The following is a 13429-nucleotide window of genomic DNA, read 5'->3' on the forward strand; positions in this document are numbered from 1 at the left end:
TTGTGCAGTGGTCCCTGACAAAATAACTAATAAATGAGTGCAATGTATTAAGGAAAGTTGCAATTAACCACTTGAGGAAGACAAGGTTATAGAAGAGCAGAGTAACTCACCATTTGGAACGGTAGAGTTCGTAGAATCTGCCCTCGTGCTTTTTGACTGGACAGTGTGTGGAGCTTCCCGAGCCGTCGTCTGGCTCGTAGGCTGCATCACTGTACTCTTTACGTTTCCTCTTTCTGGACCCTGTTGGTACTGCTCACAGAGACAAAAAAAAGAACATTAACAACATGACAGGCACCCTGGCACAAAAAGGAAATGCTGATAAAAAGATGGACTCGACCACAAGTGTGTGTGTGTGTTTTAGTGGTCAGACTCACAGTGGTGGTCCTGTAGGGAGAAGGAGGGGATGCAGATGCAGACAGTGGTTTCCTGTGTGGTTGGGTCTGTGTGGTCGGGGCCATAGACATTTCTGAAGGAGAGGCGCAGGTGCTGCTCTACGGTGCGCAGGCCAAAGTACTTGGTGTTGAGATAGACAAGGGAGCGCAGCAATGCTGCAGGACTCTGCTCCCCCAGCAGCTTACAGCTCCACAGGCACTGCTCCTCCACACGGCCCCACCGAGAGCCTGGGGGCAGACAGACAAGACAGACACAGCTGTTAACACAGATCACAATACACTACCTCTGGACCTAACACAAACATAGGTACAAGGTATGAACCCTGCTACAATCAAATGTGGTTTTAAAATGTATCATGTCTACAGTGTCCTCATATCATAAATATTGTGCAATCACTGTTTTAGAATGTGAAAAGAAAAAATGTTTCTAATCATTGGACACTGCAGGAAGGTCTTCTATTGGAGGAATTGGAGTTCAAAACATACACTTCCAGGTCTAAACCTATTACCATAATCAGTGTGTGCTGAAGATCATTCAGTTGATAGACAAGTAAATTGAGCCGTGGTAAAGTGTGCGCTATTTGTTTACCATCAGGCATCACGCTGGGCTGCCAGTCTTTGAGGACCTTGTTGAGCTCCTCTCCAAACGGCTCATAGCACAGGTCACTGAACAGGTCATCTTTCCTGCCTTTGGCCTGCAGATGCTACAGACAAACAAGTAATAAGTAATAACAAGTAACAAGTCACCAGTGGAGAATAACTGGACTAAAGGTAAATCTTGTGGGAATCCAAACCTAGGCCTGGTTATGAGATTGTGAAGAATATAGATGGTGTCCTCATATTTTCAATAGTCAACACCTTGTTTCAGGATGTGAACAGCAAAAGTTATAATCATTGGACAAGACTTCAACAAAGAATGATGGGAGGGGCAATAGAGGAGGAAAGATGGAAGGAGAGCAGTGAGAACTAGAGGTCTGTTCCTGCTCCTGAGAGTCCATTTCACAATACCATCTTCTAGGGCTGGACAATATTGACAAATTCATATCACAATACTTGACGGTATTTTAATGTTTTTGAATGATGCAAGTTCTAAATATGCTTTATGAGTAGTTAATGACCCTAAGGTGACAACACATAAATTAGTCATTTAAAAAAAAATGGGGCATTCTCCATTTATACTTACTGTTCAATCCAACAACAAAAAATCCCCAACACATTTATAATTTCCACACTGTGCCACACAGCATGATATGGGCAAGAAATATAGGCCTAGGTGAACAGTTGGAATTAAGGACATTTTATAGTTGGAATATAGTGGGCAGCACCTTGAATACATTGTTTGACATGACAACTGATGGGGGGGGGGTCAAATTGGGGTCACGATAGGGAATGCACCAAATGTTTGATGTATTATAATAATTGATTATTCTTATGTTGCATTTTTATTTATTTTTACCCCTTTTTCTCTCCAATTTCGTGGTATCCAATTGTTGTAGTAGCTACTATCTTGTCTCATCGCTACAACTCCCGTACGGGCTCGGGAGAGACGAAGGTTGAAAGTCATGTGTCCTCCGATACACAACCCAACCAGCCGCACTGCTTCTTAACACAGCGCACATCCAACCCGGAAGCCAGCCGCACCAATGTGCCGGAGGAAACACCGTGTACCTGGCAACCTTGGTTAGCGCGCACTGCGCCCGTCCCGCCACAGGAGTCACTGGTGCACGATGAGACAAGGACATCCCTACCGACCAAGCCCTTCCTAACCCGGACGACGCTAGGCCAATTGTGCGTTGCCCCACGGACCTCCCGGTCGCGGCCGGTTATGACAGAGCCTGGGCGCAAACCCAGAGTCTCTGATGGCACAGCTGGCGCTGCAGTACAGCGTCCCTTAACCACTGTGCCATCCGGGAGGCCCTTTCTTATGTTGTATTAAGGGAGGGGCTATGGGACCCCTCTACACTTATAGGGTCCTAGACTACAGATGAACTATATATACATATTCATTGTAAAGTTTTAGAATTGTTCCAGTCTTTCTAAGTCTCTGCCTCTTATAATGAAATGGGGTCTGTGAGAAAGCATTTCAAATATAAAACAAAGAGCCCTGCAGGGGAGTAGAATAGATAAGAGGCTAGTCAGACATACCTCTATAAAATCAACTTGGAGTGGACATTTACTGCTGAGGCCTTAGATACAATAGTGTATCTCTTGCAAGTTTGTATAGCTGTGTATGCATGAGCTTGGTCTGAGGAGTAGCAGGTAATGACGTATGCAGTGACATCACAGAGGGTTGACGAGAAGCATGATAAAAGCAACTTTGACTTTTCCTATGGGGCAGAACTCATGAGACATCAGTTGTATATGTGATGTTTGACTTCTGTCTACAGCTGTATTTCGATTAAAATTGTTATGATTTATAAGTGCACATTGAGTGTTCCAACACAATGAATGAATAAACCACGGAGGAATTATTGACTGGGTAGGAACCAAAATGTTGGTCAGTGTTTCCAAGTGACCCTAATTAGATGCTACATTACATGCGGTTTTCTTACTTCGGCTGCGTTTCAAACTCAAAGTAGACAGCCCTTGGCCCTAAACCCTCAGCACCTTGAATGACGTTTTACATCTGCCCATACGGGTGTACCTTAAAAATGTCCTTTGCCCAAGCGAAGGAGACTGATGATTGTACCTAGTAAGCTAACGGATCTAGCTAGCACTCCTGTCAGGCAGCTAGCTACAGTTACCCATAGCTGGCAAGCAAGTATTATAGTTTGGTAATTTATTCCAATACATTTCAGAACTCCAAAAAATATGTTTATGAATCTAGCTATGTTTTATAGGATACCCACTATGAGACTAAGCCAATTTGCCAACACAAAAATCAATGTATATAAATATCAACTCAGCAAAAAAATAAAAAACCTCATGAGGGAGGATGTTTTCTGCAAACTTAACATGTGTAAATATTTGTATGAACATGAAAAGAGTCAACAACAGACAAACTGAACAAGTTCCACAGACATGTGACTAACAGAAATGGTATAATGTGTCCCTGAAGAAAGGGAGGGGGTCAAAATCAAAAGTAACAGTCAGTATCTGGTGGTCACCAGCTGCATTAAGAACTGCTGTGCATCTCCTCATGGACTGCACCACATTTGCCAGTTCTTGCTGTGTGATGTTACTCCCCTCTTCCACCAAGGCACTTGCAAGTTCCCGGACATTTCTGGGGATAATGGCCGTAGACCTCACCCTCCGATCCAACAGGTCCCAGACATGCTCAATTGGGATTGAGATCCGGGCTCTTTGCTGGCCATGGCAGAACACTGACATTCCTGTCTTGCAGGAAATCCCGCACAGAACGAGCAGTATGGCTGGTGGCATTGTCATGCTGGAGGGTAATGTCAGGATGAGCCTGCAGGAAGGGTATCACATGAGGGAGGAGGATGTCTTCCCTGTAACCCACAGCGTTGCGATTGACTGCAATGACATGCTCAGTCCGATGATGCTGTGACACACCTCCCCAGACCATGACAGACCCTCCACCTCGATCCCCCTAACAACATGCCTACAAGCCCTCAGTCCAGCCACTCTCAGCCTATTGCGGACAGTGTGAGCACAGATGGAGGGATTGTGACTTCCTGGTGTAACTCGGGCAGTTGTTGTTGCCACCCTGTACCTGTCCCGCAGGTGTGATGTTTGAATGTACCGATGTTGTTACACGTGGTCTGCCACTGCGAGGTTGATCAGCTGTCCGTCCAGTCTCCCTGTAACACCGTCTTAGGCGTCTCACAGTACGGACATTGCAATGTATTGCCCTGACCACATCAGCAGTCCTCATGCCTCCTTGCAGCATGCCTAAGGCACGTTCACGCAGATGAGCATAGACCCTCACCCTCTTATTATGTTTTTCAGAGTCAGTAGAAAGGCCTCTTTAGTGTCCTAAGTTTTCATAACTGGGACCTTAATTGCCTACCATCTAAGCTGTTAGTGTCTTTACAACCATTCCACAGGTGCATGTTCATTAATTATTTATTGAAAAAGCATGGGAAACAGTGTTTAAACACTTTACAATGAAGATCTGTGAAGTTATTTGGATTTTTACTAATTATCTTTGAAAGACAGGGTCCTGGAAAAAGGGACGTTTCTTTTTGCTGAGATAGATATAGACACACACACAGTTGAAGTCAGAAGTTTACATACACCTTAGCCAACTACATTTAAACTCAGTTTTCACAATTCTTGACATTTAATCCCAGTAACAAAAGGTCAGTTAGGATCACCACGTTATTTTAAGAATGTGAAATGTCAGAATAATATGAGATAATTATTTCAGCTTTTATTTCTTTCATCACATTCCCAGTGGGTCAGAGGTTTACATACACTCAAATAGTATTTGGTAGCATTGCCTTTAAATTGGTTTAACTTGGGTCAAATGTTTCACGTTGCCTTCCACAAGCTTCCCACACTAAGTTGGGTGAATTTTGGCCCATTTCTCCTGACAGAGCTGGTGTAACGGAGTCGGGATTGTAGGTCTCCTTGCTCGCACATGCTTTTTCAGTTCTGCCCACAAATCTTCTATGGGATTGAGGTCAGGGCTTTGTGGTGGCCACTCCAATATCTTGACTCGTTGGTCCTTAATTAAGCCATTTTGAAACAACTTTGGAAGTATTTGCTTCACTGTTGGGGTGGTGTTCTTCGGCTTGCAAGCCTCCCCCTTTTTCCTCCAAACATAACAATGGTCATTATGGCCAAACAGTTCTATTTTTGTTTCATTAGACCAGAGGACATTTCTCCAAAAGGTACGATCTTCGTCCCCTTGTGCAGTTGCAAACCATAGTCTGGCATTTTATGGCGGTTTTGGAGCAGTGGCTTATTCCTTGCTGAGCAGCCTTTCAGGTGATGTCAATATAGGACTTGTTTTACTGTGGATATAGATACACTGCGCAAAAAAATAAAGGGAACCCTAAAATAGCATCCTAGATCTGAATGAATGAAATATTCTTATTAAATACTTTTTTCTTTACATAGTTGAATGTGCTGACAACAAAATCACACAAAAATGATCAATGGAAATCAAATTTATGTGGAAAACCACACTACAGGTCGATCCAACTTTGATGTAATGACCTTAAAACAAGTCAAAATGAGGCTCAGTAGTGTGTGTGGCCTCCACGTACCTGCATGACCTCCCTACAACACCTGGGCATGCTCCTGATGAGGTGGCGGATGGTCTCTTGAGGGATCTTCTCCCAGACCTGGACGAAAGCATCCGCCAACTCCTGGACAGTCTGTGGTGCAACATGGCGTTGGTGGATGGATCGAGACATGATGTCCCAGATGTGCTCAATTGGATTCAGGTCTGGGGAACGGGCGGGCCAGCCAATATCATCAATGCCTTCCTATTGCAGGAACTGTCGACACACTTCAGCCGCATGAGATCAAGCATCGTCTTGCATTAGGAGGAACCCAGGGCTAACCGCAAAAGCATATGGTCTCACAAGGCGTCTGCGGATCTCATCTCGGTACCTAATGGCAGTCAGGCTACCTCTAGAGAGCACATGGAGGGCTGTGCAGCCCCCCAAAGAAATGCCACCCCACACCATGACTGACCCACCGCCAAACCGGTCATGCTGGAGGATGTTGCAGGCAGCAGAACATTCTCCACGGCGTCTCCAGACTGTCACGTCTGTCACATGTGCTCAGTGTGAACCTGCTTTCATCTGTGAAGAGCACAGGGCGCCAGTGGTGTTCTCTGGCAAATGCCAAACGTCCTGCACGGTGTTGGGCTGTAAGCACAACCCCCACCTGTGTACGTCGGGCCCTCATACCACCCTCACGGAGTCTGTTTCTGACCGTTTGAGCAGACACATGCACATTTGTGGCCTACTGGAGGTCATTTTGCAGGGCTCTGGCAGTGCTCCTCCTGCTCCTCCTTGCACAAAAACGGAGGTAGCGGTCATGCTGCTGGGTTGTTGCCCTCCTACGACCTCCTCCAAGTCCCCTGATGTACTGGTCTGTCTCCTGGTAGCGCCTCCATGCTCTGGACACTAGGCTGACAGGCACAGCAAACCTTCTTGCCACAGCTCGCATTGATGTTCCATCCTGGATGAGCTGCACTACCTGAGCCACTTGTGTGGGTTGTAGACTCCGTCTCATGCTACCACTAGAGTGAAAGCACCGCCAGCATTAAACATTGACCAAAACATCAGCCAGTAAGCATAGGAACTGAGAAGTGGTCTGTGGTTATCACCTGCAGAACCACTCCTTTATTGGGGGTGTCTTGCTAATTGCCTATAATTTCCACCTGTTGTCTATTCCATTTGCACAACAGCATGTGAAATATATTGTCAATCAGTGTTGCTTCCTAAGTGGACAGTTTGATTTCACAGAAGTGTGATTGACTTGGAGTTACATTGTGTTGTTTAAGTGTTCCCTTTATTTTTTTGAGCAGTGTACTTTTGTACCCGTTTCCTACAGCATCTCCACAAGGTCCTTTGCTGTTGTTCTGGGATTGATTTGCACTTTTAGCACCAAAGTACGTTCATCTCTATGAGACAGAACATGTCTCCTTCCTGAGCGGTATGACGGCTATGTGGTCCCATGGTGTTTATACTTGCGTACCATTGTTGTTTGTTTCATCACACCCAAGGACATTTCTCCAAAAGTACGATATTTGTCCTCATGTGCAGTTTCAAACCATAGTCTGGCTTTTTTATGGCCGTTTGGTGCAGTGGCTTATTCCTTGCTGAGTGGCCTTTCAGGTTATGTCGATATAGGACTCGTTTTACTGTGGATATAGATACTTCTGTACCTGTTTCCTACAGTATCTTCACAAGGTCCTTTGCTGTTGTTCTGGAAATGATTTGCACTTTTCGCACCAAAGTACGTTCATCTCTAGGAGACAGAACGCGTCTCCTTCCTGAGCTGTATGATGGCTGCGTGGTCCCATGGTGTTTATACTTGCGTACTAATGTTTGTACAGATGAACGTGGTACCTTCAGGCATTTGGAAATTGCTCCCAAGGATGAACCAGACTTGGTCTACATTTTTTTTTCCTGAGGTCTTGGCTGATATCTTTAGATTTTTTCCATGATGTCAAGCAAAGAGGCACTGAGTTTGAAGGTAGGCCTTGAAATACATCCACAGGTACACCTCCAATTGACTCAAATTATGTCAATTAGCCTATCAGAAGCTTCTAAAGCCATAACATCATTTTCGGAAATTTTCCATGCTGTTTAAAGGCTAAGTCAACACAGTGTATGTAAACTTCTGACCCACTGGAATTGTGGAATGACAAGAAAGTACTTGTGACTCCGTGACCGAGGGGGAGAGGAGGGGGAGAGATGACTCATGTAGCAAACTATATAAACTGACATTATACTGGCCGGAGTTGCAAGGTTCTCTGGTCTAATGAAACAAAGATTAAACCTTTTTGTCTGAATGCCAAGCATCACATCTGGAGAAAACCTGACACCATCCCTAAGGTGATGTTGGTGGCAGCATCATGCTGTGGGGATGTTTTTCAGCAGCAGGGACAGGGAGACTAGTCAGGATCAAGGGAAAGATGAACAGAGTAAAGTACAGAGAGAACCTTGATGAAAACCTGCCCCAGAGTGCTCAGGACCTCAGACTGCGGCGAAGACCTTCCAACAGGACAACGACCCTAAGTACACAGTCAAGATAATGCAGGAGTGGCTTCGGGACAAGTCTCAATGTCCTCAATGTCCAGAGCCTGAACTTGAACCTGATCTAACATCCCTGGAGAGACCTGAAAATAGCTGTGCAGTGACGTTTCCCCATCTAACCTGACAGAGCTTGAAGAGATCTGTAGAGAAGAATGGGAGAAACTCCCCAAATACAGTTGTGCCAAACGTGTAGCGTCATACCCAAGAAGACTTGAGGCTGTAATCGCTGCCAAAGGTTCTTCAACAAAGTACTGAGTAAAGGGTCTGAATACTTATGTAAATGTGTTTTCCGTTTTTTTTAAACATTTTATTTCTTGCAAAAATGTCTAAAAAACTGTTTTTGTTTTGTCATTATGGGGTATTTGTGTGTAGAGTAATGAGGGGAAAAAAACAATTTAATCCATTTTAGAAAAAGTGAGGAATGTGGAAAAAGTCAATGGGTCTGAATAATTTCCAAATGTGGGCCTGGAGCCATTCTGGTCATTAGCACCTATTCAGCTGATGTTCATAGATCTAGGCGGAAACAGCCTTAAGACAGAACCTCCAACATATTGCTTTCACCTATCCATGGCTTGTCAGATCTGTGAACACTGTCTGAATGGGTAGGAGCAAAGGGCTACAAAGTGAAATGGAACCAGGCCACAGAAGTCAAACTAGAAGGAGGAAACTAAACAGAGGTGACTGACCTGCTGGATGCCCAGGCAGAGATAGAGGACGCTGTCGGGGGCGTAGCACTCCCCGTTAGGCCGCCGTACCTCATGGACAAATCGTGACAGGGCCAGGCTGAGTTCTGATGCTTTCAGAGAGAGCGGGTTACTCGTCGACCGGGCCGGTGGAGGTTCTGAGGACAAATAATTATAATCGCTTAGCAACTTAATTATATAGCACCTTTCATACAGAAAGCCAATGGTTCCAATTGTTGTACGATAATACTTGCTGTGGGCGGAGCTTACTCAGCCTGCTTGAGATAGTCTTTCCCTTTATGGTCACCTGATTGTTCAGCTGAGGACAGCGCCCAACTTTTCCAGGCGTTGATCGCGTAGCGAGATCTCAGGGGTAGCGAGCGCCCCTCCACAGGACCATCTGGTGTAGGGGGGGAGGGGGAGGAAGGGTCTCCCTCCACAGCTCGCCTCTTGTGTCCCTAAAACAAAACACACAGCTCCTACAAATGAGACTGGTAATGTCTCGGTAGAAGCCTTCGTCGTGTGGGAGACCTTAGACTATTTTCTTTGTATGAATAATTTAATAAAAACATAAGCCCACACACTTTCAATATTTAAATAATTTTATTTTTCTGTTGTGTTAATGATGCCGGATTGTTTTTAGTACATCATTTATCAAGATGTTTAGATGTTAATCTTCATCATTGCTTATTATTTAATGTCCTCATATGAAAAATACCAATCAGTTTCAGGATGTGAACAGCAATAGAGTTCGAATCATGAGACACAATTCTGCTTCCAATTGGAGCTAGTAGCTAGATGAAAGGGGCCAGGGTTAGAGTTGCACGATATTTTTTTTACTTTAATTTATCCATTATTTTACCAGGTAAGTTAACTGAGAACACGTTCTAATTTGCAGCAACGACCTGGGGAATAGTAACAGGGGAGAGGAGGGGGATTAATGAGCCAATTGTAAACTGGGGATTATTAGGTGACCATGATGGTTTGAGGGCCAGATTGGGTATTTAGCCAGAACACCAGGGTTAACACCCCTACTCTTACGATTAGGACACTCGTTTAACGTCCCATTCGAAAGACTGCACCCTACATAGGGCAGTGTCCCCAATCACTGCCCTGGGGCATTGGGATATCTTTTTTTTTTTTAGACCAGAGGAAAGAGTACCGCCTACTGGCCCTCCAACACCACTTCCAGCAGCATCTGGTCTCCCATCCAGGAACTGACCAGGACCAACCCTGCTTAGCATCAGAAGCAAGCCAGCAGTGATATGCAGGGTGGTATGCTGCTGATATACCGGTACCATGGTAATATCACTGTACCAAAACGTCATGATACCAACATTTTAATATACAGTAGTACCGTTTCTTATGATACAACCACACCACGCTGGCACCTTTTATAAAATCTTTATAAAGTCAGTTGTTTATAAGTTCAGTACATTTTTATTGAACCGGTCCAATAATATCCACTTCACTTTAATCTATGTATTTTTATTTCACCTTTATTTAACTAAGCACATATCAGGTGGCAGCTGTAAATCAGCCAACTGTATCCCATACCAGCCCTCCACTTACCTGTTTCTCTCCATCCGCTCTTCATAATAAACACATGGGACTTACATAGTGCTTTTCAAGGACTCAAAGTCACTTCACAATTATAGAAACGAAAAAACAAAACAAGAGGGAAAACATCAGACTAAACATGAATAAAGAGAGGGGTGATTTCAAAGGGAAAGAGTGTGATATCAGTGTATGGGGACGGTATGGTTGGGATTTGGATATGAATCTGGTTTAGGGGTGGGATTCATGCACATCTATTCCTCCGTTAGATTAAAAAATATATAATTTAGCAGTGATGGTGAGCGGAAATGGGGATGCAAACCCAGAAGAGTCTTCTGTTGTTAGATTTGTACATTGGTCACATTGGAGCAGCCCTCAAAGCGAGCAATGTTGATACATTGTATAATTTCATTGCCTGTTGTAACCAAGAGCACAGACCAGTCAGAGTAGACTTTGCAAGTTCACTTTCATGCATCCTGTGTCAGAGGGAAAATGGAGCACCGCTTCACGACAGGCATGATTTCAGCTTTACAGCAAAGCAAACTGCTTTTCTCTAGTCTAAACAGTTAAAACAATATGACCCAAATTACCAGAGGTCTAGTCTGTAGCCTAAACAGTTAAATCAATATTATCAGAACTTTTTATTGGAATTTGCAAACATATTTTTTTTATTTCACAAACCATGTCATGGGCCGTTTTAAACTAATCCCTGGTTGCTATTTATTGGTTTGATAACAAACAACGTTGTTCAGTCATGTTACCTAGCTAGCTAACAACCTGGTAACTTGACAATTGGTTTAGGCACATTTGATTAAAAAAAAAAAAATTTTGACAGGAAAAAAATTTGACAGAAAAAAAAAGAAAAAAGTCTGCTACTCATGAGATGTGCTTCAAAAGGTTATTTTCAAATAGGCCTTTTCTGGTGCTCCTTAAAATTTAGTTTGATGCCTAACGTTTTAAAAGTTGGAGCAGTGTGTGTATGTGTTTGTGGGAGAGTGGGGGGTGTGTTTATGAGAATGAGGGAGACAGAGAGAGTGTGTGTGTCTGTAAACTGAAGATTAAAGACGGTTTCATGCAGTGTTTTCCCCTAACTGACACAATGACATGCAGATCTTTATGCATGTCCACTCCTTCCTCCCATTCCTCCAGCCAAATCAAAGGCAGGCCTTTGCAAATATGAGCAAATCAGACATTCTATTATACAGCGAACAGTGTGCAGTTAAATTGAATATGTGTTGTATTGAGTAGAAGTGTGAATTTCAGGTTTTTAGAGAACGTTTAGAAAACAGGAACAAATGTCCGGGGGATGGGGCGAACAGGATGGTAGGCCACAGATATTTGCCCCACCGTGGTATTGTGATACTTGGCCTAGTATATTCCTGTTTGTAAAATGTTGGTATCGCGACAACACTAGTCAGTGTGGGTAGTTTACCTGTCTCCTGGCTCTGGGTGCCACTTCCTTCTCCTCGGCCAGGAGAGGGGGCAGGGTGAACCCCATGTTCATGTCCAGGCCCTCCAGCGCAGGGACAGGGTCTGAGGCACCACAGGACAAACAGACACAGGTAAGGGATGAGCCAAGTCAAAGCCAACCAGACTGATTTGGACAGAGGGAGGCAGAGCTAAAGTGAACCGGGCTGAACTGAGACAAACTGAGCCAGACAGATGGAGGGAGGGATGTGAATGAGTGAATTAGCTACTGGCCCTTAACTGTGGGGGTGAATTAAATCAAACCGCCATTTTATAACTAGCTTCTCTCTACTGAACACATTGTCCAGTGCTGCTGGTCACTGGCTCAGTTGGCTAGGTTCTTTAAGCTACCATTATAAGCATTATTCATTTATTAGCTAGGTCCTTTACTGTTCCTTCTGAATCCACTTCGGATTATAAATAATAAAAAAATCCCTTTGTCCGATAGGAGTGACGAGTCAAATGAGCAGGCAGTCCAGAAATAACCCTAGAGATATTTATCTGTACTGTTCCATAATATAAAAAACACACCCATGTGACATTGTAACACCTCCCCAGTGTACAGAGAGCAGTCAAATAATATAATTTTCCACAATAGAGAAGGACAGCACTAGAAAGTGTCTCAGAGTGGTCAGATGTTGTTCAGTCGTCGTACCTTGAGGAAAGTCGTTCTCCAGGTCCAGGTCTGGTTCATACTTCTCATCCTCCCCATCCGATTCAGAGCTGCTGCTACTGGAGCTGCTGGACCTGGCCTCTCCTCCTCGCTCCCTCTTAACATCTGAAACAGTCACAACAATCAACCTCACAACTGTGCTTCCCATTCAGGTGGGCAAAAATACGTACTGGTAGTCATGGATAAAGCTTCATGGCTTGTTTCATGTCCTCACATAACAATACACCAATCACAGTTTCAGGATATGAACAGCAATAGAGTCCTAATCATTGGACACACTTCACAGTACTTGAGTAACACTGAGTTTGCACTGTTGGAACATGCAAACTGTGGATGTGGTATCCAGCTTTCTTTCTTTCTCTGTGTGTGTGTGTGTGTGTCTCTCTCGCTCTCTCTACCTGGCTTCTGGTCCTCTGCGATCATCTCAGCTATGGAGAGAAGGTCAGCCTCGTGGGGGTCAGTAGGGACTTTGGCCTTAAGCTCGGTGATGGTCTGGACAATCTGATCTGCACCCTGCATCGTGGTCGGCAGGAATACCGGCACTGGAACCTGGGATACAAGGGAGGGAGAGGGACAACTGGTTGGTTAGGGACTCTCCATGTGTCAAATACTAGTAAGAGTAGATTGAGAGTCAATATTTGCTTCACCTTATTATTTTCACAAGAATGTGATTCATAGTTGTCCTCATATTTACAAAATACCAATCAGAGTTTCAGAATGTGAACAGCAATAGAGTTCTAATCATTGGACACACCTCTGCTTGAAATGACCAAATTTGCACTTTTGGGACAATTCTATAGGTTCCATGGAGCCCAGGGCGTTTCTTACCGGGACGGGTAGTGTGATGGGCATGGGTGTAACCTGGGTGTAGAGGTTCATGGGGACGGGGATGAACACGGGTACAGGGATGGGCACGGGAATGTACTCCCTCTTCACCCCGTCATCCTCATCTGGAGATAGACACACTGGTCA

At 44.4% G+C, this 13429-nt stretch overlaps 1 protein-coding gene across 2 annotated transcripts in view; it reads right to left on the reverse strand.

Moving 5' to 3' along the window:
* LOC135547475 (zinc finger MYM-type protein 2-like) overlaps positions 1 to 13429 on the reverse strand; it is a 31325-nt gene that overhangs the window by 1634 nt on the left and 16262 nt on the right. For both annotated transcript variants that reach the window (XM_064976517.1, XM_064976518.1), the window contains exons 14-22: positions 13286 to 13407; positions 12856 to 13006; positions 12440 to 12562; positions 11750 to 11850; positions 9068 to 9218; positions 8764 to 8918; positions 982 to 1096; positions 375 to 620; positions 111 to 249 (exon numbers count right to left, since the gene is read on the reverse strand). In XM_064976517.1, the coding sequence (XP_064832589.1) occupies positions 111 to 249; positions 375 to 620; positions 982 to 1096; positions 8764 to 8918; positions 9068 to 9218; positions 11750 to 11850; positions 12440 to 12562; positions 12856 to 13006; positions 13286 to 13407 (1303 nt within the window). The remainder of the gene's footprint in view (positions 1 to 110; positions 250 to 374; positions 621 to 981; positions 1097 to 8763; positions 8919 to 9067; positions 9219 to 11749; positions 11851 to 12439; positions 12563 to 12855; positions 13007 to 13285; positions 13408 to 13429) is intronic.

Source organism: Oncorhynchus masou, chromosome 10 (genome assembly GCF_036934945.1).
Source record: "Oncorhynchus masou masou isolate Uvic2021 chromosome 10, UVic_Omas_1.1, whole genome shotgun sequence".
Classification (NCBI taxonomy): Eukaryota; Metazoa; Chordata; class Actinopteri; order Salmoniformes; family Salmonidae; genus Oncorhynchus; species Oncorhynchus masou.